A 20,793-nucleotide genomic window follows, 5' to 3' on the forward strand; every position below is an offset into this window, starting at 1 on the left:
ATATGGAAGATTCTAGAACATAGCGAAAGTCCCAAGAATATTCTAGTACATAAATGGAAATCATGGAAGGTTATGGAACGTTGTAGAAGATCACTTAAGATCCTAGAACTTACTAGACTTCTCTAGAACATGGTAGAACACTTTAGATACATATGATATCTTATGATAGATATAAATTATGGTAGAATACTATATGATAGACATCAATGTATGTAACTTGTTGGAAGATCTAAAAGCTTTCTATAAGGAGGTGAAAACACCTATAAATACGTGTGAAGTTTATTTTCACCAAAATATCCAACTTCCAAGAACCTAAGAAACAATCCAAGAAACTTAATGTAGTAGAATCTAAAAAGTGAACTTTCTTATTAAGTGGTCTTAATAAAAAATATTGGTGTTTCCTATGAAAGAGTTGTGCTCAACACCAACAACTTTTATAATTACCATGCAAGTTTTGAACCAAATCATATTCTTGAAGAGTTGTTCATGTGACCAAATCAAAATACCACCCATATACTATGTACAAATCCAAATCAGATGGTTAACGATGGTTGTCCTTCCATATATAATCCTGCTAGGGGTAATAACTGTAACATCCCAACCGTCAGGTATTATTATCACTCCATTTAAATTTCATGTTCTAAAGTCTACTCGAAGATTTGACGTTGTGACTCATCGAGTAGCAGCGGGACGGGACACGTCAATTAATGAGTGACTCGCCGAGTCGGCATGGGGCACTCGACAAGTAGGAGCTGGCAATGGAAACCCTAATTTTCAGGGTTTTTGCACCCTATATATTGGACCATTAGTGCCTCCTACTGCCCTCCATCACCCCTTGAGACCCAGAAACCCTAATTTCTGTGAGTGAGAGCTTGGAGAGTGTCTTGGGGCTTTGAGAAGTGACTTTTGGGAAAGAAATTTGTAGATCAAGAGGCTAGCATCAAGACTTCTGTGTGGATCCAGATTCTACTTCAATGTGGGCACATTTTGGAGGTAACCAGCTGTTACCTTAACCTCTTTTCTTCTAGAATCATTCATATGTGGAATCTAGGGCTTTCTTTAGTTATTCATGAAGGGATTATTGGTATGGGAGCTAGATCTGAAGTTGAAACTTCAAATCTGAACCTCTTTTGAGTCCTAAGTCCATAAAGTTCCCAGCTCTTGCAAGGATGAGACTCTCCCAAGGTGTAAAGCTCCATTAGAAGATTAGATTGGTCATTTAGAGCCTTTAGGGCCTTGCATGTGCGTAAAGTTTGCAACTTTATGTGATAAACATTCCTTAGAAGCTTGGATATGTAATCTAGAACCTTAGCATGACTTAAAAAGTGTCTGCATGGATGAAGGTCTGCAAGGACTCGACGAGTTGCATAGTCAACTCGACGAGTCATATGATGATGGTCATGAACTCGCCGAGTTGATGAACAAACTCGACGAGTCCATTGAAGATTGCCTTGAACTTGACGAGTCGTTCGAAGACTCGGCGAGTCGACTAGGGTTTCTTCGAAATTCTTGGACACGTATGAACTCGGCGAGTTAAAGGGGAACTCGACGAGCCAATCAAGGATTTCACGACTTCTCGAGTTCAGGAAAGACTCGACGAGTCGAGTCAACATGGACTGTTGACTTGGACTATGGACTTTGACTTTGACCAAAAGTTGACCAGTTGACTTCTGAGGGTATTCTGGTAATTTGGAGAATTATGAAAAAGGGTTTTATGGTAATTATAGGTGGTGGAGTTCGTGTTGGCAATCCGGGAGTTGAGCTTTCTAGTTCCAGGCGTTAGTAGCGAGGTGAGTTTTCCTCATAATACTCAAGGGTCTAAGGCACCAAGGTCGGCCCTTTGATTGTTATATGGTTATGTTATGTTAGTATGATTTGTTAGATTGGTATCCTAGAGGGTAGGATAATATTGTATGATGTGTGGTATGATTCGTTAGATCAAGTATTGTCTATAGACTGTATGTGATTACCTGTTATATGTGCACGTGTGTGTTTAGCGGTTGAGGCTTATATGCTCTATGTGAAGGCCAATAGACCTAGGCATTCCAACCTATAGGTTGTGGGCCGTGAGCATTCCATCCCGAGGATGATTGGACTCATAGTGTGTGGGCATTCCAACTTGTTGGTTGTGGGCATGGGGTATTCCATCCCGAGGATGATTGGACCCATAGTGTGTTGGCATTCCAAGAGGATGGTTGAGGGCCTGGGGTATTCCAACCCGATGGTTAACTGGACCCATAGTATGTTGTTTATGATTATATGTGTATGGATGTGGGTATGGGTATTTTGGGAGGACTCACTAAGCTCTCGGGCTTATAGTTTCAAGTTTATTGTTTCAGGTACATAAGGGGATCGCGGTAAGGCGAAGGCGTGATCGTACAGCTCCTCATGTTTTGTCTATGTTTCTGGGAAAAACTCTGATATTATACATTTTGAAAACAACGTTGTAATGATTTTTAATGGTTTGAAATGTTTTTAAAAGTTTAAATTAGTTTGAATTTTTGGGTGTTACAATAACAATTCTGCAACATAAATGACTGGGTATTTGAAATTACATATATTAATTAAGGATTAAAAAAATTATATAAGAATCATATAAACAACCCGCAATTTTTTTAACATGAGCGGGTGCGTCTGCAAATTTAAGCCTTCTTGAACACATCATTTAAAGTTTTCATTTGTACAGTGGTAGAATGGTAAAATATGTGGTTTCAATATCCACTTAAGTGACAACCTGCCATTTTTTTCATGTTAGATCCATCTCACGAGATTTTCTATGGCATAAAGGAAAAAAATAAAACAAATGTTAGTTGTAGGTAAAAAGTGGCTTAAACTAAAACCTATGGTTTTATTTTGGTTCCTCAGTTTTCTTGCATCGTTTTTCACAAACACACAATTCATACAACATTAGTAAATAGAATTAACATACCTTAATGTTTCTAATTACCACCATCTTTCAGATGAGCTATGCTCCCAAGATTTATATTTAGCTTTAGGAAAATCCCCCTTATTTCCTCAACCCTAGTGCATTAAGGGTTGGCATCTATTTCGAGATCAAACGCATGTATATGAAAAGTGCACTATTATATAAAGAGATATGTTTGTTTTTGTGTAAAAATTGTAATAATTATAAAAACTCTATACTCTTTCAACAAAAACAACAACATTACTCTATTCTCATATAAATATGGTAAAGGGGGTAGCATGTCCAACAAGCATCATCATAGGGACGAAAGTCTGCTTCTATAGGAGACTTTCGACAACAAATAGATAAAAATGTAAATAAAAAGAATAAATAAAAGTTAAAATTTAGCAATTGTGCTTACATTGAAGTTATCCTGCGTAAGATCTCTACATAGAAAATTTTAGTCTGTGATGAGTTAGAAGAAACCACCAAATGAAACAGAAAATATACACATAAATAGGGGTAAGGGTTATGAAGTTAAACATGGATAAAATACACTAGTGGAAGCAAAATATTATAAGTAAGTTGTACATGTATACTATGAATGCCTTAATTTATTCAACATGGTCTCTCTTTGCATTAATGCAAGTCCTAACTAATTGAAAACATATTGTTAGGAAATCAGACGATGCTTTTCAAGACTCAGAACAAATCTGATGCCACTTCCAAGCTCTAATGACCCTTGTTAGGAAGTAAAGTGGATAAGAAGCAAAACTAAAAGCACACAAAGACATAGTATTAACGTGGTTCAGTTAAGGTGACCTACGTCTACAGGCAGGAGATGAGTATTCTTTATTCACAAAGTTCTCAAACAGATATTACATGTACAACCAACAAAGATTCAACTTACTCACTAAGGATACAAAAGACACACTAAATGAATTAGTAGGCATCCTTATATATAGTGAAGGGATCAGACCTAAAACTCTAATAGGCCAAGCCCATTGGCCCATAGGACCATTAATGGAGTCACTTAATCACAATCCACCATGCAGTAGCTTCTGGAACATTTATCCTTGATATACATTGCATGATCATCAACAACACACATGATAGAGCATCATGATCCATAGTGGCTCATCATGATGCAAGAGTGACACATCAAGATCACAATAGATCATTAACCATCATTGTGGCACATCAAACAATTATCCTTTAGCATATTCAACTTCTGAGCATCCTTGAACAATCTTGAGAATCATAGCAAAGATCATAACATACGTGGCTCATCAAGGGATACCGTGGCTCATCAGGAACACATATGGCACACCAAGAGCATGTGTGGCGCATCATGATGCACAAATGGTGCATCATGATCATTAGTGTCACATCCATGCTTCAGAAACACATCAATACTCCAGAGTACTTCATGACATACTAGAGTGGCACAACTTGTACCAAGGTTGTGTACCTTGTGCAAGAATGACACAACTTGTGCCCATGGTGGCACATCTTCCTTAATCATACTACCTAATGGTGCATCATGCTTCCCAAGTGGCACATCTATGCCTAGAGTGGCACATCTGGAGAAGGGATGGCGCATCCATGAACCAAAGTGATACGTTCCACTCTTAGGTGCTCCGTACCTTTCTCAGATGCTCCATCCATTTCTTATTTTCTCCACAACCTTCTCAAATGCTCCATCCCCCTTTTATGATGATTTGTTCCTTTGTTACATGATTTGTTCCTTTGTCACATGCTTAATGAAATCCAAGTGCTCCACTGAGCTCTAAGTGCTCCATTGAACTCAAATGCTCCATAAGAATGCTTCAAATGCTCAAGTCACATTTAACACATGTAATTCACAAAACGGTTCAACTTATAAACCACCATAATTTGAAATAAATGTAATAATGCAATTATATATCAAACCCTTCAACCATCCTAAAAACTATAAGGCGTGATAACTAAGTGTAAGACATAAATTTACTACAAGATACATAGATCAAACAAGACCATTCTTGATTTATCTGTAAAAAATATTCACCTTAGAACAATTGGGATCAATCTAAACAACCTTTCAACTGTCCTATTTTCACTAAAGACCATTTATTATAAAAAAAAACAAAACAAAACAAAAAAGAATCATGAACATAAAAATAAAATGCTTATGATGTGCTCTGAATGTAATCTTGATACAAAAAACTCCTCAAAGTATGGGTAATTTACTCTTAAGAAGCAAAATCAAGAAGATATTTCGTCCATGACATAAAACCCTATTCGCCCAATTAGACATTTAAAGCAATATATTTGTAGAAGTCAAACTAATGATGCGACATTATACAAATTACTTGTGCATTTGATTGCGTTAAGCCCTATCCATACAATAAATTGCAACATCTGGGCAGAATGTTATACCTTGTAATAGGAAAAAACAAACCACACATTTTGTCTAACAATTTGGGATAATGATAATAATATAACTACATCTCAGTTTGTTAACCCTGGTTTATGTGTCGATAGGATAGTTGTATCCTTCCTTATGAAAAAAAAAATTCTTCTTGCTTGCATGGCTACCAAATTCATTCCGATTTTCATCTTTGGAATTCTGGAACTCAACACAACTCCCTTCACATTTATTGCTTTATCAAATCAAACTGCTACAACAAATCCTCTTGGTTGTTAAATCTTTCTTAGTCAGTAGAAACGTCGATGCAATCATATCGAGTGATAAGAACACTAAACTCATACGGTCTAACAATTGAATTTTTAATTTAAGTGATTCTTGGATTGTTAAAACCTATAATAGTCTAAAGGCTATCAACTAAGATACCCGAACGATTTTCCACCACTTTATGCTTGTAGACATTTTGTATTTTATATATATATATATATATATATATATATATATATATATATATATATATATATATATATATATATATTATTTAATATTATTTTATATTTAACATCATATTTAAATTAACAATATTATTATATTGATTCAAAAAGTATATCATGACAATGTATAACTTGTATTCGAGTGAAATTAATATATATATATATATATATATATATATATATATATATATATATATATATATATATATATATATATATATATATATTTATTATGATTCAAAAAGTATATCACACGACCCACATAATTTTATAAATAATAATAGAAATTATATACCAAGATATTGAGGAACCATTTAAATGTTTTTGAATGACCTATCTTATAAAGAAAATGAAAGAAAAGAGAAAAAGATTTTGGGTCGGTAAAAAAAAAAGAACTCAATTATTGAAATAGAGGCGAAACCATGGAATGAGGATTCGAATTATTTAGGAAGAATAGGTTTTTTTTGCCACTTTAGTTCCAATTCTATTTAGGATAATAGACTCTTTTATTACATTATCATACTATTATTTTTTATTTTATTTTCTGAGTTATAATAAAAATAAACATACATCTTATTTATTAACTTTTTCTGCTTTGGGGGAACCTGTAGACAAATCATTTCCCATTTGATTGTGAATCTATATCCATTTTCTGAGTTTCTTTTTTATTTTTGTTTACTTGTAAATAGATTTTCATTTCATTTTTTCTTTAAATGAAAAACCTTTACTCACACATTTTTTTATTACTAACTATTAGATGTTTAAATAATAATTAAAAGATCGGCTTTATTTTAAGTTTATGTTGATTTTAGTAAAAAAAAAGGTTTATAGGTTTGGGCTCCGTCATCTCACAATTAGTTTTTATACATGTTGAATTGATTATTTTTCTGGTTGAATCCGATTTTTTTCTTAAACCAATCCTAGTTAGTAAACCATTTGGATTTCTATTCTAGACTCGCCACTGATTTTAACTATTGTTATATTAAATTAATTTAAAAACATTTGATTTTTTTTGTTAATTTTAATCATAAATATTATTTTAAATATCAATAATTTTCATGTTAACGTAATATATTTTTAAATTTTAAGTTATTTATAATTTTTATTATTTTTAATTAATTAAAAACTACTTGTTCATATTATTAAAAAATAGTTGTGGTTACACTTTTATAAATTTAACATTTATATTTAGATTTTACATTTAACGTTATTATGATTAATCAACAAAAATACAATATATCTTTTATATAGAATTGCATAATTAGACCCTATGGTTTCCCAAAAAAAAAAATTCTAATTTTAGGACGACATGGGGAAACACTACATAGTCGGTTCATGATTTTCAAATGTTGCATACTAGGTGTGAAACCCGTGTATTACACGAGTTGATTAAAAAAATATATCAAAGTTTAAATATTAAAAAAATTTTAAAATAAAATTTCAAAATAAATAAACATATTCAACTAATGAATAAATAGAATCACTATTAAGAAGATCATCCATAATATCAATGATTGTTTTGTCATATTCATTAAATTTATTATCATATTCAATGTATTTTAATATATCTTATGTATTTTTAAGATTCTTTGCATTTATTATCATATTAAAATATATTTAATACTTTACATATATAAATTTAGTATTATGTGGCATATTGATTGATTTAATTCAAAAAAACCACAAAATGACATGTGGATTTAAATATAATCAAAAAATTTACAAAATTACATGTGGCAAATTTAATGAGAAGATGACATTTGGCAAAATGATCTTTATTTATTAGGATAGATTTACTTTTTTTTTTTTTTTTGGATAACACCATTAATAACTAGTAGTTAGTAAATTTAATATTGCATAATTGGAACTATGGTTTCCAAAAAAAAAATCCAAATTTTAAGACAACTTTGGAAAATGCTACATTGTAGGTCCATGGTTTTCTATCATTGCACTAGTAGATTTTTTTAAATAACCGTTGCAGTAGTTAATTCATAATAAAATGAAATTTTTACCCATATTCTGTCACCTTCTAACTTTATCATGTCCTTAAACCAAATTAATAAAAAAACTATACATACTTTTCCTATAAAAGACTTAAAACTCATAAACCTAAAAGATTTAAAACCCTAAACCCTAAAATTTTGAGACATGATTGAGTCGGGATCTCGGATGTGTTCTTCATTGTCGCTAGCGAGCCTCGATATTATTCCTGTTACATTCATAAACGAGACCGTTAGAGTCGCCCCAGGACTTGCGTCCCAGGAACGGCCTCTGACGGTGTAACACCCGTGTTTTTAGGTTAGACATTAATGATGATGTAATAGTCTAGGTCAACCTTTGTAATTTGTTTTTAAACAATACATTGTATTATTTGAGTATTATGTGTTTTATGCTTAATTATTATGATTTAATGAATTAAGAATAAAATAAACGTCGAAAATAAATAGTAGATAAACCCAATATCTATCAAGGAAGTTTTAGTGGTCGTGACAAGGATTCCAGATATATAAAGAATGTCAAAATCCGAGTTATAACGAAGAAGTTATGACTTGTCGAAGTTTCGCGACAGAACCGGTACGCCACTACGTGACGTAAATAGTGAATTTAAGATAAAACGATTTTTAGCCTTAGTAATCTAAATGAAAGTCGTAGTGTTCGTTGAACCGAGAGTGTGCATAAAAAGAACGCCCAAATCTGACTTCGTATGAGGAAGTTATGATTTTTCTAAGTTTCAGCTTAGAAGCAGACAGCTAAAAACTCGAATTTTAGATTGAGTGATTTTAAGCCGACACAACCTAAACAAGAATCGAAGGTCTCGTCAATAGTAGTACAACGGTAAAAAGACAGACGAAAACGGACATCGGATGAAGAAGTTATGAATTTTTAACGGATTTTCCTGTCCCGGTCTGTTAAAAGTAATAATATTAAAAATAAAGTCAAAATTAGCCGACAGAGTCTAAACGAAAGTTGTCAATCTTCTGAATAACTATCCAGTTGGATCACCAGTGGAAACACCCACATAACTGTCAATCTTCTAAATAACTATCCAGTTGAGTTATCTCACTATACTATTTATTACAATAAATATCCATGTGTGTTAGGTTATAAGAGCTAATAGAATAATATATGATAGTGTAGTCTTTAGGGCTCAATGTCATTGCACTTGATGTTAGTAGTAGGGATGAAAGTGGGTCTAAACCCGGATCGGATGGACCCGGACCCGGAAAACCCGGAACCGGTTATTTTGTAGAACAGGAAACCGGACCGGTATATAGGAACCGGTTCCGGTTCGGTTCCGGGTATGGTTCCGGGTAAAGTGAGTCTAGAACCGGAAAACCTGGAAACATCAAAGTGGGTAGGTTGGAACCGGATGAAGTGGGTTTAGAACCGAAAAAACTGGAAAAACCGGAATTTTTTGGTAATTACTTACTACTTAATGGGTTGAACTTTGAAAATTTTCATATTGATATCCCGACTTTAGGGGATTATAACTCATTGAATATGAAACCAAAATTAACAAAATTATAGTCTAAAATCATGTACAAACTCTAAAATAAACTCTGGAAATAACCTCATGTCAATCCGATTTTAAACGAATGCGATATGCATGTGTTAACATTTTCACATAATACAGAGTATAAAAACAAATAGCTGAAAAGTTGAAAATTTTCAGTTTTGATATCCTGACTTCGGAGGACTGTAAATCATTGAATGTTAAAGCAAAAATGCCAAAATTATAGTCTAAAATCATGTACAATCTGTAAACTACAAGTTGGAAAAAACCATATGTCAATCCGACTTCAAAAAAATTAGATATGCATGTTTTAAAACATTCACCGAATACAAAAAACTGAAAAATTAAAAACTTCCAGCTTTGATATATCGACTTTGGGGGACTGTAAGTCAATGAATATAAAACTGAAAATGACAAATTTATAGTCTAAAATCATGTACAAACTCTAAACTACATTTTGGAAAAAACCGTATGTCAATTGGAGTTGAAACGAATGAGATATGCATCTTTTAAACGTTTCACAAAAAAACGGTTCTGGGCCTAAAAGTGGTTCCAAACCAAAAACCGGTTTACCCGGACCCGATGGACCCAAACCCGGATTACCCGGAACCCGGATAAAGCCAATTTTTAAACACGGAAGTGGAACCAGTTCTATATATTCCAGTTCCAACGGTTCCGGTTGCGGTCCGATTCCAGTTCCGATCCGGTTTTCCGGTTCTAAATTTCATCCCTAGTTAGTAGTATAGCTTCTATGTGCTTGTACTAATAGAGCCTGAAAGCGTAGTCTCTATATGTGTAATATAACTATGTATGTCGGGTGGGGCCCGACATTGGGCGAGACCCGATATATATATATATATATATATATATATATATATATATATATATATATATATATATTGTAGTTTATGTTATATTGAGAAACTTACTAAGTCTCGTGCCTACCCAGTTGAATAAAAATATTTTTAGTTACTTCAGTAATTCGTAAAAAGGGCAAGGTTCGACTGTACATACGCACATTCGCAACATGTTTCCGCACATTGTAATTATACTCTTATATCTTTTAATAAATAAAAATAAAAAATTTGGGTTGAAAATCGGGACATAATATAGAGTTTGTAGATGATTTTAGACTATAATTTTTTCGATTTTGATTTTATAATTAAAGACTTACAGTCCCCCGAAGTTGGGATATCAAAATTATAATTTTTCAGTTTTTAGTTATTTTTATACTTTTGTATTATGTGAAAATTTTAAAACATACATATCTCATTTGTTTTTACTTTTTAGTCGTGTTGATATTTTTTTTTTCCAACGTGTAGCTTAGAGTTTTTACATGATTTTAAATTACAGTGTTATCGATTTTGATTTTATATTCAATGACATACAATTCTCTAAAGTTGAAATATCAAAGCTGGAATTTTCACAGAGAAATCTTGGTAGAGCATGGGAAAATTCGGACTACAAAGTGATAACGGATATGGTGACATTCTTTGAAAAATTCAAGACAAAAAAATAGATTGTTTTTACTATATCAAGATGAACGATTATATATATTTTATGGTTTTGCTTTATCCTACTACAAAATCACATTTTTGTTACATACATTTAAAAAAAATGACCGGGTATATGGAATCGTCATTGACCACTACAAAGATAGACATAAAAACACATCCAATGGTTTGGGAGATTAGAAAAGGATAATGAATTTATTTATGAACTACTTACAACGATTCGACAAGTTATACCGTATCCGCTTAAAGTTGTATGGTAAAAAAAACACAAAATCCGAAAATTCGAACCGAACAATAAAAGCCTCCACAGATCCAGTAGACTGTCCATCAATAGCTGGTCCAAAAGCTGGCCCTGTGTCCCGTCATGAATTGAAATCTCAAACTCTCACTTGGTTCAATTTCAGTTTGCTTACGTATCGTTCTTCATAGTTTATATCGCCTCCTCTGTCTCTCTTTGATTGTTACAAGTGAAATCGAACCACCCCTATTCCAATTCACCAATCTAGAACAAGAGAAATCTTTCCCTTTTTCTCAAATTCTTACTTTCTTTCTGTTTTTGTTACAAATCATGATGCTGATTCAACAATTCAAGACACCCCTTTCTTACAATTTCCCAAATTCTACCTCAAATTCGAGAACTCCTACCCAAAATTACAACAATGTACGTTTTTCAATCAAGAACAACAACAACAGCAGCAATAGCATCTCTTCTACTGATTCTAATTCGATTACTTCGATGAAGAGTGATCTTAATGATGATATTGCAAACGCATCATCGTTAATGTCGTCGTCTGCTTCGACTAAATCGCCGCCATATCCTGGTGGTATGGGTCCGTATACGGGTAGGGATCCGAACGTTAAGAAACCGAGTTGGCTCCGGCAAAAGGCTCCACAAGGAGAGAAGTATCTGGAGGTTAAAGATTCTTTAGAACGCCTTAAACTGAATACCGTTTGTGAAGAAGCACAATGCCCTAATATCGGGGAGGTACCTCTCGATCATTTCAACATATTCTTGTTTCATGTATTTATTTTCTTATAATCCTCCAGTCTAATTAAAGCGATTAAACTGATTTTGTTCAACAGAATTCCATTTTCTGTATTTTAATTCAAGAGTATTCAAGACATTTTCTGTTGATTTTGTTCAGAAACATCACTTTTGTTATCATCATGTAATGGTATTCGAGGCATTTGCTATTGATTTACCTGATTTGTTCAAAAAATCTTCCCTTTCTTGTTCATTGTTCAATAGTATTTGAGGCATTTGCTATATTTTATCGATCTTGTTCAACAAACCTACCTTTTTCTGTCATATTCTTTAATAGTATTTGAGACATTTTCTATTGACTTTATCTTGTTCAACAAAGTTGCCTTTTTTTTCTTTTAGGTACTTCAGTCAAACTATATATCCATTTGAACACTCAAATCTGTATGGGAATAAGCAAATACTTTCAAGCTCACATTTTTTTAATGCTAATTTACGTACTTGTTATATAGTGTTGGAATGGAGGTGAAGATGGTATTGCAACTGCAACAATCATGCTTCTTGGTGACACATGCACCAGAGGATGCAGATTTTGTGCTGTCAAAACCAGCAAAAACCCTGCCCCACCAGACCCTATGGAACCACAAAACACCGCTGAAGCCATTGTCAGTTGGGGGTAAATTTGTCAAAAAACAAATATTTATTTTGTAACTAATACGTGATATAAAGTTGAGTACTTTTATTTATTCACTTCTCCTAACAAGAAATGTTTTTGTAATTTATCTTGCAGTGTGGATTACATTGTTTTGACCAGTGTTGACCGGGATGATCTTCCAGATGGTGGGAGTGGTCATTTTGCTCAAACTGTCAAAGCAATGAAGGTACAAACACATTACATTACTTTTTCTCATTTCCACAATTTATCATAATAATAATAATAATAATAATACACAAATAAATAAAAGTACACATTGCTATTTTTGTGTAGAAAAGGAAGCCAGAGATTATGGTTGAATGTTTGACTTCTGATTTTCGTGGTGATTTAGAAGCTGTATCCATGTTGGCTAACTCAGGATTGGACGTTTTTGCCCACAACATCGAAACAGTTAAAAGATTACAACGAATTGTAAGAGATCCTAGAGCTGGGTGAGTTTTCTCATTAAGGCATTGTACTTTGAAAATCTATCCAATTATAAACAACTGAATGAAAGTACATTGCTATTTGTTGGTGTAGATATGAACAGAGTTTATCAGTTTTGAAACATGCTAAGGCTAGTAAAAAAGGGATGATTACTAAAACTTCAATTATGTTGGGACTTGGTGAATCGGATGATGAATTGAAAGAAGCCATGGCTGATTTACGTGCCATAGATGTTGACATTTTGACTCTCGGACAGTATCTACAGGTGAGTTTATTTTATTTTTTTGATTATTTTTTTATAAGTTTGAAAGAAAATGGTTGAGATTTTTATGTATATGTGTAGCCGACTCCGTTGCACCTTACTGTGAAAGAATATGTTACACCTGAGAAATTTGAGTTTTGGAAAGATTATGGGGAGTCAATTGGGTTTCGTTATGTAGCAAGTGGACCTTTGGTACTATTTATTTATTTTATTAAATTATTCTATTTTTTTTTATTTATGAAAAAGTGATTTATTTGTTGATGTTTGGAACTATTTTAGGTACGATCATCGTATAGGGCAGGAGAGTTATTTGTTCAAACTATGGTGAAAGAGAGGAGCAAAAGTGCTTTGTCATTATGAGATTTTGAAATTCTTTATATTGAAAACTCTTGGCTCTTGATCTTCTCACACACACACACAGAGATATACATATGTGTTCTTATGCAGGCAGGTTATTCATGTTTACTGAACTTTTTATTATTATTATTTTGATTTCGGTTTAATTTTAATGTTAAATGATTATACATGTCAACGGTGTCAGATGGGTGCTTGTATGATCATAGTATCAATTGGTTTTACATATTGTTTTTGAGTGTTTTCGTTTAAATGCAATGTTCTAACCTTTTTTTTTATTCCAAAAAAGTGAAAAACAAAAGAATACATGAATAAATTTTATAGGTAAATGATGACTTATACATTTTTTTTTTATTTCACTAGTATATTATTTATTGGCATATTTCAAGTGAAAAAACGTGGGCAATAGATTGACTTATACATTATTAATTATGTATAAATAATATATAAGTATTTATACATTTAAACTTTAGTTGTTGAAGGAAAACTCGTAAGTAAATCTTTCTCGAACGATGCCTTTTTTTATTGTGCTACTTTTTATGTATGATGTACATGTTGATGTTGGTTCAAGATGTGTGTTTTCAGCTTTGGATTCGTACCAATTACCACGACATTAAGATATCACATCTAATGAAGTGCGTTGATTACTTGGACTTTCTTGTACTAAGGGCAGGGTGTTAAACGAGAGAATTTGGAAAGAGATTTATGTTTTCATTAATTGAATAACATGAAATCGTTTACAAGTATATAAACACCAACTTAACTACCGGCTAACATATCTAAACATATTTACAAAATAGTCTCTCAACTATTTACAAAATAGTCTCTCAACTATTATAAGCTATACAAAATAACAAAAATATGTACAATAATTCCAACAGCCCCCCTCAAGTTGGGAGTTGGGAAACAAAACCCAACTTGCCAAATGATCTTTGCCTCCCAATGGTTTAGTTAAGTTTGCCTCCCAATGGTTTAGTTAACATGTCTGCTGGTTGTATTTTAGTAGGAATATGAGATAAAGAAATGAGGCCATCAAGAACTTTTTCTTGGACAAAATGACAATTAATGTTAATGTGTTTTGTCCGTTTGTGAAAAACAGGATTCTTTGTTATATATATATAGCAGCTAAATTATCACATTTGAGAGGGATAGGTGTGATATCTAGGATTTCAAACTTAGCAAGCAATCTATTAAGCCATGTTAATTCAGAACAGATTCGTCGCATTGACCTGTATTCTGCCTCAACAGATGACAAAGAAATAGTAGATTGCTTCTTTGATTTCCATGAAACAGGAGTTCCTCCCAAGGTAATAAAGAATCCACTGAAAGATTTCCTTGTATTGGGACAAGCTGCCCAGTCACTATCACAAAAAGCTTCAAGCTTGAAATTATTGGAGTTGTTGAATAAATAGTAAGCATTGTGAAATGGTTCCATGTAGATACTTTAATACATGCATTGCAGCTTCCATGTGAGCTTGTGTAGGTTGGCTATTGAATTGACTCAAGAATTGAGTAGTGAAAGCAATATCAGGTCTGGTGTGAACAAGAAAATTTAGTTTGCCTATTAATTGCATGTATGGAGTAGGATCTTGTAAAACATCAGATGAAAAATGAAGATCCTTTAGTTTGGTGGGAAGAAGTGATTTCACATTGAAAGCTTCTTTAATATCATATTGCTCTAATAATTCCTTGATGAATTTATGCTGATGAATAATCATTCCATCAGGAACTGAATTGAACTCAAGACCTAAAAAGTAATTGATTTGGCCACTATCTTTGACTTGAAATGTTGTGTGAAGGAAATTTTTGAGTTCTGAAATTTCAGATTGATTGTTGCCAGTCACCAAAACATCATCAACATAAACAACAACAATAACAAAGGAATCTCCAGTCTTCTTTTTGAATAATGAGTAATCATTTGTTGCTCTTTTAAATCCTTTTTGAAAAAGAGCAGATGACAACTTATCATACCACTGTCTAGAAGCTTGTTTGAGACCATATGAAGATTTCTTCAACCTACTTACATGATTTTTGGATGATGTTTGCATACCAGGAGGTAATCTCATAAGCACTTCCTCATGAAGATCACCATGTAAAAATGAGTTGTTAACATCAAATTGATGAATGGACCACTTTTTCTTGACAACTAAAGCAACCAAACACCTTACTGTATTGAACTTGACCACTAGAGAAAATGTTTCATGGTAATCTATTCCTTCTTGTTGGGTAAACCCTTTGCAGCAAGGCGAGCCTTATACCTTTCCACAAATCCATCAGCTTTATATTTAACCTTGTACACCCACTTACAAGCTATAAGTTTCTTTCATTTTGGTAACAGAACAATTTCCCAAGTATGATTGGCTTCTAAAACATCAAATTCTTTCTTCATTGCTTCTTGCCACAACGGATCATCTTTGGCTTGGGAATAAAAGGAAGGTTCAATGATTTTGGTATTGTTGTTGAAAGCAAATGAGAAGACATGATTGGATGAATGGAAGTGTTTGATATCGGGTGAATGAATAAAGAAATTTGTAATTATGTGAGAACAAGAGTGAGGGGAATTTTGGTTATTTGTAACATTATAGCAAATGTAGTCTTGTAAATGAATAGGAGGATGTAACGCCTGTGTTTCTGGGCTTGTCATTAATGTTGATATAATAGTCTAGGTTAACCTTTGTAACCCGTTTTGAAATAATAGAAATGTATTATTTGAGTATTATTGTGTTTTGTGCTTAATTGCTTAATTATGTTGTTCGATTAATTAAGAATAAAAATAAGCGTCAAAATTAAAGTATTAGATATGCTCGTTATCTTTGGATAATGTTGTAGTAGTTGAAACGAGGTTTCCAAATATATAAAGAGCGCCAGAATCTGACTTCGTATGAGGAAGTTATGATTTTCTGAAGTTCGACTTAGCGGTATGCAGCCCGATATACTTGATTTGAGATCGAACGGTTTTTAGTCGAATCGATCTAAACGAGAATTGAAGATCTCGTTGCTGGTGTTGAAGCGATGAAAAGTTAGGCGAGAACGGACGTCAAACGAAGAAGTTATGAATTTATAACGAAATTTTCCTGTCCGGGCCTACTAAAAATAAATAATAAAAATAAAGTCAAAATTAGCCGACGAAGTCTAAACGAAAGTTGTAAAGCGTAGTCTCACCTACGCGTGGATATAAAGAACGTCGAAAACGGAGTTCGTATGAAGAAGATATGAATTTCTGAAGTTTATTAGATAATTTGTATTTAAATTTAATCTTTAATTCGGATGTATATCCGAAGGAGTCACCGATCTGATCCGAAGTACGCCCAACGTACCGCGAAGCATGACGCACCTCGCACTCGAGTTCTTAGGATACGTAAGCAATGACGATTCGGACGCGTACGCCCCGCGTACTGCTGTACGCCCAACGTACTCCGAGGCTCCAGCCTCCTATAAATAGGATGCGAGGGCAGCCGACTCATTTGCTCTTTTTCTCTCTTCTCTATCCCATTTTGCATCGTTTTGCGTGCCAGAAGTACCCCGAAGCCCCGGTATCATTCCCGAGCCCCGAAGCAAGTCCCGAGGTCCTGAAGATCCTGAGAAGTAAGATTCCCGAGCCGAAGCTCTGCCCGCGAGAAGTTCGATTTTTGTGGAGATCTTCCAGATCTACCGAAGAATATTACTTCTACAAGCCGTAGTGCTGTCTGATCATCTTCTGATCAGGTGAGTGTATACTACCTTTCATAAACACGATAATAATACAAGTATGGTTTGAGTGTATTAAGTATATTGTTGTTTATATGCGTGAGTGTGTAGTTACTTTCTTCTAACGCATAATTATGAAGTATTTTATACGAAATACGTGTTATGTGTATAATTTTGTTGTTATAGGTGTGAATGTATATTCATTTTCTTCTATCTCATAGATCTGAATTACTTTCTATGAAATACGTGTTATGTGGGTGTGCCTCATCTGTTATGTGGAATATATATATTGATTGAACATGCTATGCAGGTTTTAAACTATGTATAAAAATATATATTTTTATCTACTAATATGTTGGGTAGAACATGGGTAGATAGTTGGTGTGTAATAAACAGATGAGAGACCTCGATGTTGTTGTTGTTGTTGATCTAGTTATTCAGCGGAGTATGGATAACGACCACGGACTCTTTCTAGACAGTCCAGTGGAACGCTAGCAGGTTCATAACCTATAGGTGTTGTGAACGATGAGTTCACCAGTGTACTCTATCCCCCTCATGGTTGCCTTTAGGATATCTATTGTTGAGGAAACCCCTTAGCAGTAATGTCCGTCCCGATGAAAATCCTAGATTAGGTCCCTTGAAATAGATGTTGTTTTAGGGACGTAAAGTGAGGATAACCGGAACGGGTAATCGGGATAGTGATTGGTTGGTGAAATTAAATATGAATATTTATTGTGGGTTGAAAACCCTATATGCTCACCAGGCTCCCAAGCCTGACCCACTCAGTTTTATTTGTATTACAGGAAGTGGCGCAAGGGCATAAGATGGATGAATCATCGATTTGTTTTGTTTACAAGTCTGTATATGTATATATTTGTTGAATGACTTGTAATGTTATCGTTTATGCTTTATGGTCTGTATTGGAACATGACATCCCAAGTTTTGATTATATAATGAAAATGCATCTCTTGATGAAATGCTTTGATAAATATTATTTTATCATGTTTTGTTTTGGGAACAAATTCCGCAACACTTTTAAATCAAAAGGATTTACTCTGAAATTATTTTAAAAACATAAATGAAATCGGTCTTTTCTGGCCGAGATTTTGGGGATGTCACAGAGGATGATGAACTCATTAAGTTCTTCTAGGTTGAATTGGATCAACAACATTAGGATCATGAATATCTTCTGATTGTTGTGATTGATCAGGGGTAATATTGTCATTTTCTTGAGGCTCTTGAATCTGTTTGGAAACATCACCAGAACTATCAAAGATATCATTGTCTGAAACAAGAATAGGAAAATATCTTGGTTGATTATTAAAACTTGACATTCGATGGAGAGGGAAAACATCTTCAATAAACTTCACATCTCTTGAAACTGAAATGGCTTTTTTCTGTAAATCAAGAACTTTATACCCTTTTTGTCCACAAGGATATCCAATAAAGACACAAGATTTGGATCTTGGCATGAATTTATCTCTATTATTGCATGGCAAATGTCCTAATCTATTGTGCCAATAATTTAGAACATTGATTTTATTACATGAAAGACAAGAATGAAATTGAGGTGTTGATGGTTGTTTGAGAAGCTTATATTCACGAATATAGAGATCACTAATTCTTTTTCCAATGATCAAGCTACTCTTCAACAAAGGGGCATGCATGGCACAAAACTCATCAGTGAAAAGAATCCAAACTTTCAACTGAGATGTGACCTTAGTGAAAGATATAAGATTATTTTTGAGCTGAGGAACATATAGAACATCATTAAGAGTAATATTCTCATGAATAGGAACTTTCCCAGATTGGGTGATAGGAATGGATTGACCATTAGGTAAACTAAGGAAATGAGAATGACTGAATGTATGAATTGAAGAGAATAGATTTTGATCACAACAAATATGATCAGTAGTCCCTGAGTCAATGATCCAAGAAGATTGTTGTTTATTGTTGTTATTAACAACATTGAAAACATATGAAACATGCTTTCCCTTGGAATAAAGAAATTTACCTGAATTGTCCATAGCACCATCAGTTATCATAGAATTGACAGATTTGTTGAAATTGTTGTTGAGATTACTCATTAACTGCATCAATTGTTGATACTGCTCATTAGAAATTGTAGAGTTTTCAATGGAAGCTTTGTCTAAACCACCAGATCCTCCACCAGGGGTAGAATTGTCAATAACATTGTGAGCAGTAGAATCTTGTCTCTTGGATTTAGTAAATTTAAAATAAGATGGAAAACCATTGATTCTGTTACAGGTTACTTTGACATGACCATACTTCTTGCAATGAGTGCATTGGAGATTCTTTTTGTTGAAAAAAATTATTTTAGTTTGAAGTTTGATTATTAACATTCATTGCCATATAATCAATATTTATGTTAGGTATCGAATTGATATCACGTTGTCTCTCTTCATGAATTAACAAAGAATGTACCGTAGCAATGCTAGGAAGAGGATTCATCATCAAGATCTGACCACGAATTGACTTGTAAGATTCGTTTAATCCCATAAGTAGTTGAATAAGTCTTTGTTCTTCAACATACTTCTTGATCTTGGCTGTAGAACCACATGTGCAAGGCGGAACCTCTTGAATCATGTTCAATTCATTCCGGATTTTCTTTATTTTTGTAAAATATGATGAAAAATCTTCAGATCCTTGATTAGTTGAGAAAAGCTTCTTCTGAATTTGATAGATTAACGCACCATTTTCTTATTCATAACGCTGATTGATTTCGTTCCAGATATCACTAGCAGTTCGCAAGAACAAGACACTTTTAGCAATTTCCTTTGAGAGAGAATTCAGAATCTAACTAATCACCATTGAATTAACTCGATTCTAGGTTTCGAATTGATTTGAATTTTTGGCTGGTTTATTCAATAGTTCCATTAATGAAATCGATTTTGTTTTTGGCAGATAACACGAGTGTCATGGATCTTTTCCACGATGCAAAACTAGTTCCATCAAAGACTTTTGAAACCAAAATAGTGCTTGGATTATCAGATGAAACTAAAAAGAAAGGATTATAAGCTTCAATGGTGGACGAAGTGTGACATCCCCATTTTCACGGCCAAAAAAAGACCGATTTTTGTTTATGCTTTATAAAAATCAGAGTACCTCTTTTAATAAAAATGTTGCGGAATTTTTTCCCAGTAAAACATGATAAATACATTATCAAAGCATTTCCGAAGAAAAGTATTCTTAATCGTTTTAAAACATTTGGGATGTCATCGTCAATACAGAAACATAAGCATAAACAGAACTTACATTCATTATCACTAGTGATTTATATCTCCTTAATCTCTCAGTGTAATGTGACTTCATATCAACATCTGTGATATAAATAAACTGAGTGGGTCAGGTTGGGAAACCTGGTGAGTACATAGGGATTTCAATCCCACAATGTTATATCATATATATAACTTAGAACTCACAAAATATACAATTTCACCATATATATATATATATATATATATATATATATATATATATATATATATATATATATATATATATATATATAT

The 20,793-nt window shown here is 33.3% G+C and overlaps 2 protein-coding genes across 2 annotated transcripts; one reads left to right on the forward strand and one right to left on the reverse strand.

Annotated features, from left to right (window-relative positions):
- The first annotated feature begins 11,147 nt into the window (after positions 1-11,147).
- LOC111902335 (lipoyl synthase, chloroplastic) lies at positions 11,148-13,799 on the forward strand. Its single transcript, XM_023898182.3, has 7 exons — positions 11,148-11,819; positions 12,329-12,492; positions 12,607-12,697; positions 12,805-12,962; positions 13,051-13,222; positions 13,301-13,411; positions 13,499-13,799. The coding sequence occupies exons 1-7, from the start codon at positions 11,403-11,405 to the stop codon at positions 13,577-13,579; spliced, it is 1,194 nt and encodes a 397-aa protein (XP_023753950.1). The 5' UTR covers positions 11,148-11,402; the 3' UTR covers positions 13,580-13,799.
- A 4,597-nt stretch (positions 13,800-18,396) lies between these two features.
- Positions 18,397-19,867, reverse strand: LOC111902344 (uncharacterized). Its single transcript, XM_023898193.1, has 2 exons — positions 19,706-19,867; positions 18,397-19,575 (listed from the first exon to the last, which is right to left on the reverse strand). Exons 1-2 carry the CDS (start codon positions 19,865-19,867, stop codon positions 18,397-18,399), a joined length of 1,341 nt encoding a protein of 446 aa, XP_023753961.1.
- Positions 19,868-20,793: the final 926 nt, after the last annotated feature.

The sequence above is a fragment of the Lactuca sativa genome, chromosome 8, assembly GCF_002870075.4.
Source record: "Lactuca sativa cultivar Salinas chromosome 8, Lsat_Salinas_v11, whole genome shotgun sequence".
Lineage (NCBI taxonomy): Eukaryota > Viridiplantae > Streptophyta > Magnoliopsida > Asterales > Asteraceae > Lactuca > Lactuca sativa.

Bases quoted from the DNA above. Each gene is read 5' to 3' on its own strand.
- LOC111902335 (XM_023898182.3), top strand. From the start codon at position 11,403: ATGATGCTGATTCAACAATTCAAGACACCCCTTTCTTACAATTTCCCA. The intron at 11,820-12,328 runs GTACCTCTCGAT...CTTGTTATATAG, and splicing joins AATGCCCTAATATCGGGGAG to TGTTGGAATGGAGGTGAAGA. The intron at 13,412-13,498 runs GTACTATTTATT...GAACTATTTTAG, and splicing joins ATGTAGCAAGTGGACCTTTG to GTACGATCATCGTATAGGGC.
- LOC111902344 (XM_023898193.1), bottom strand. From the start codon at position 19,867: ATGATTCAAGAGGTTCCGCCTTGCACATGTGGTTCTACAGCCAAGATC. The intron at 19,576-19,705 runs GTACATTCTTTG...TTCAACAAAAAG, and splicing joins CTCTTCCTAGCATTGCTACG to AATCTCCAATGCACTCATTG.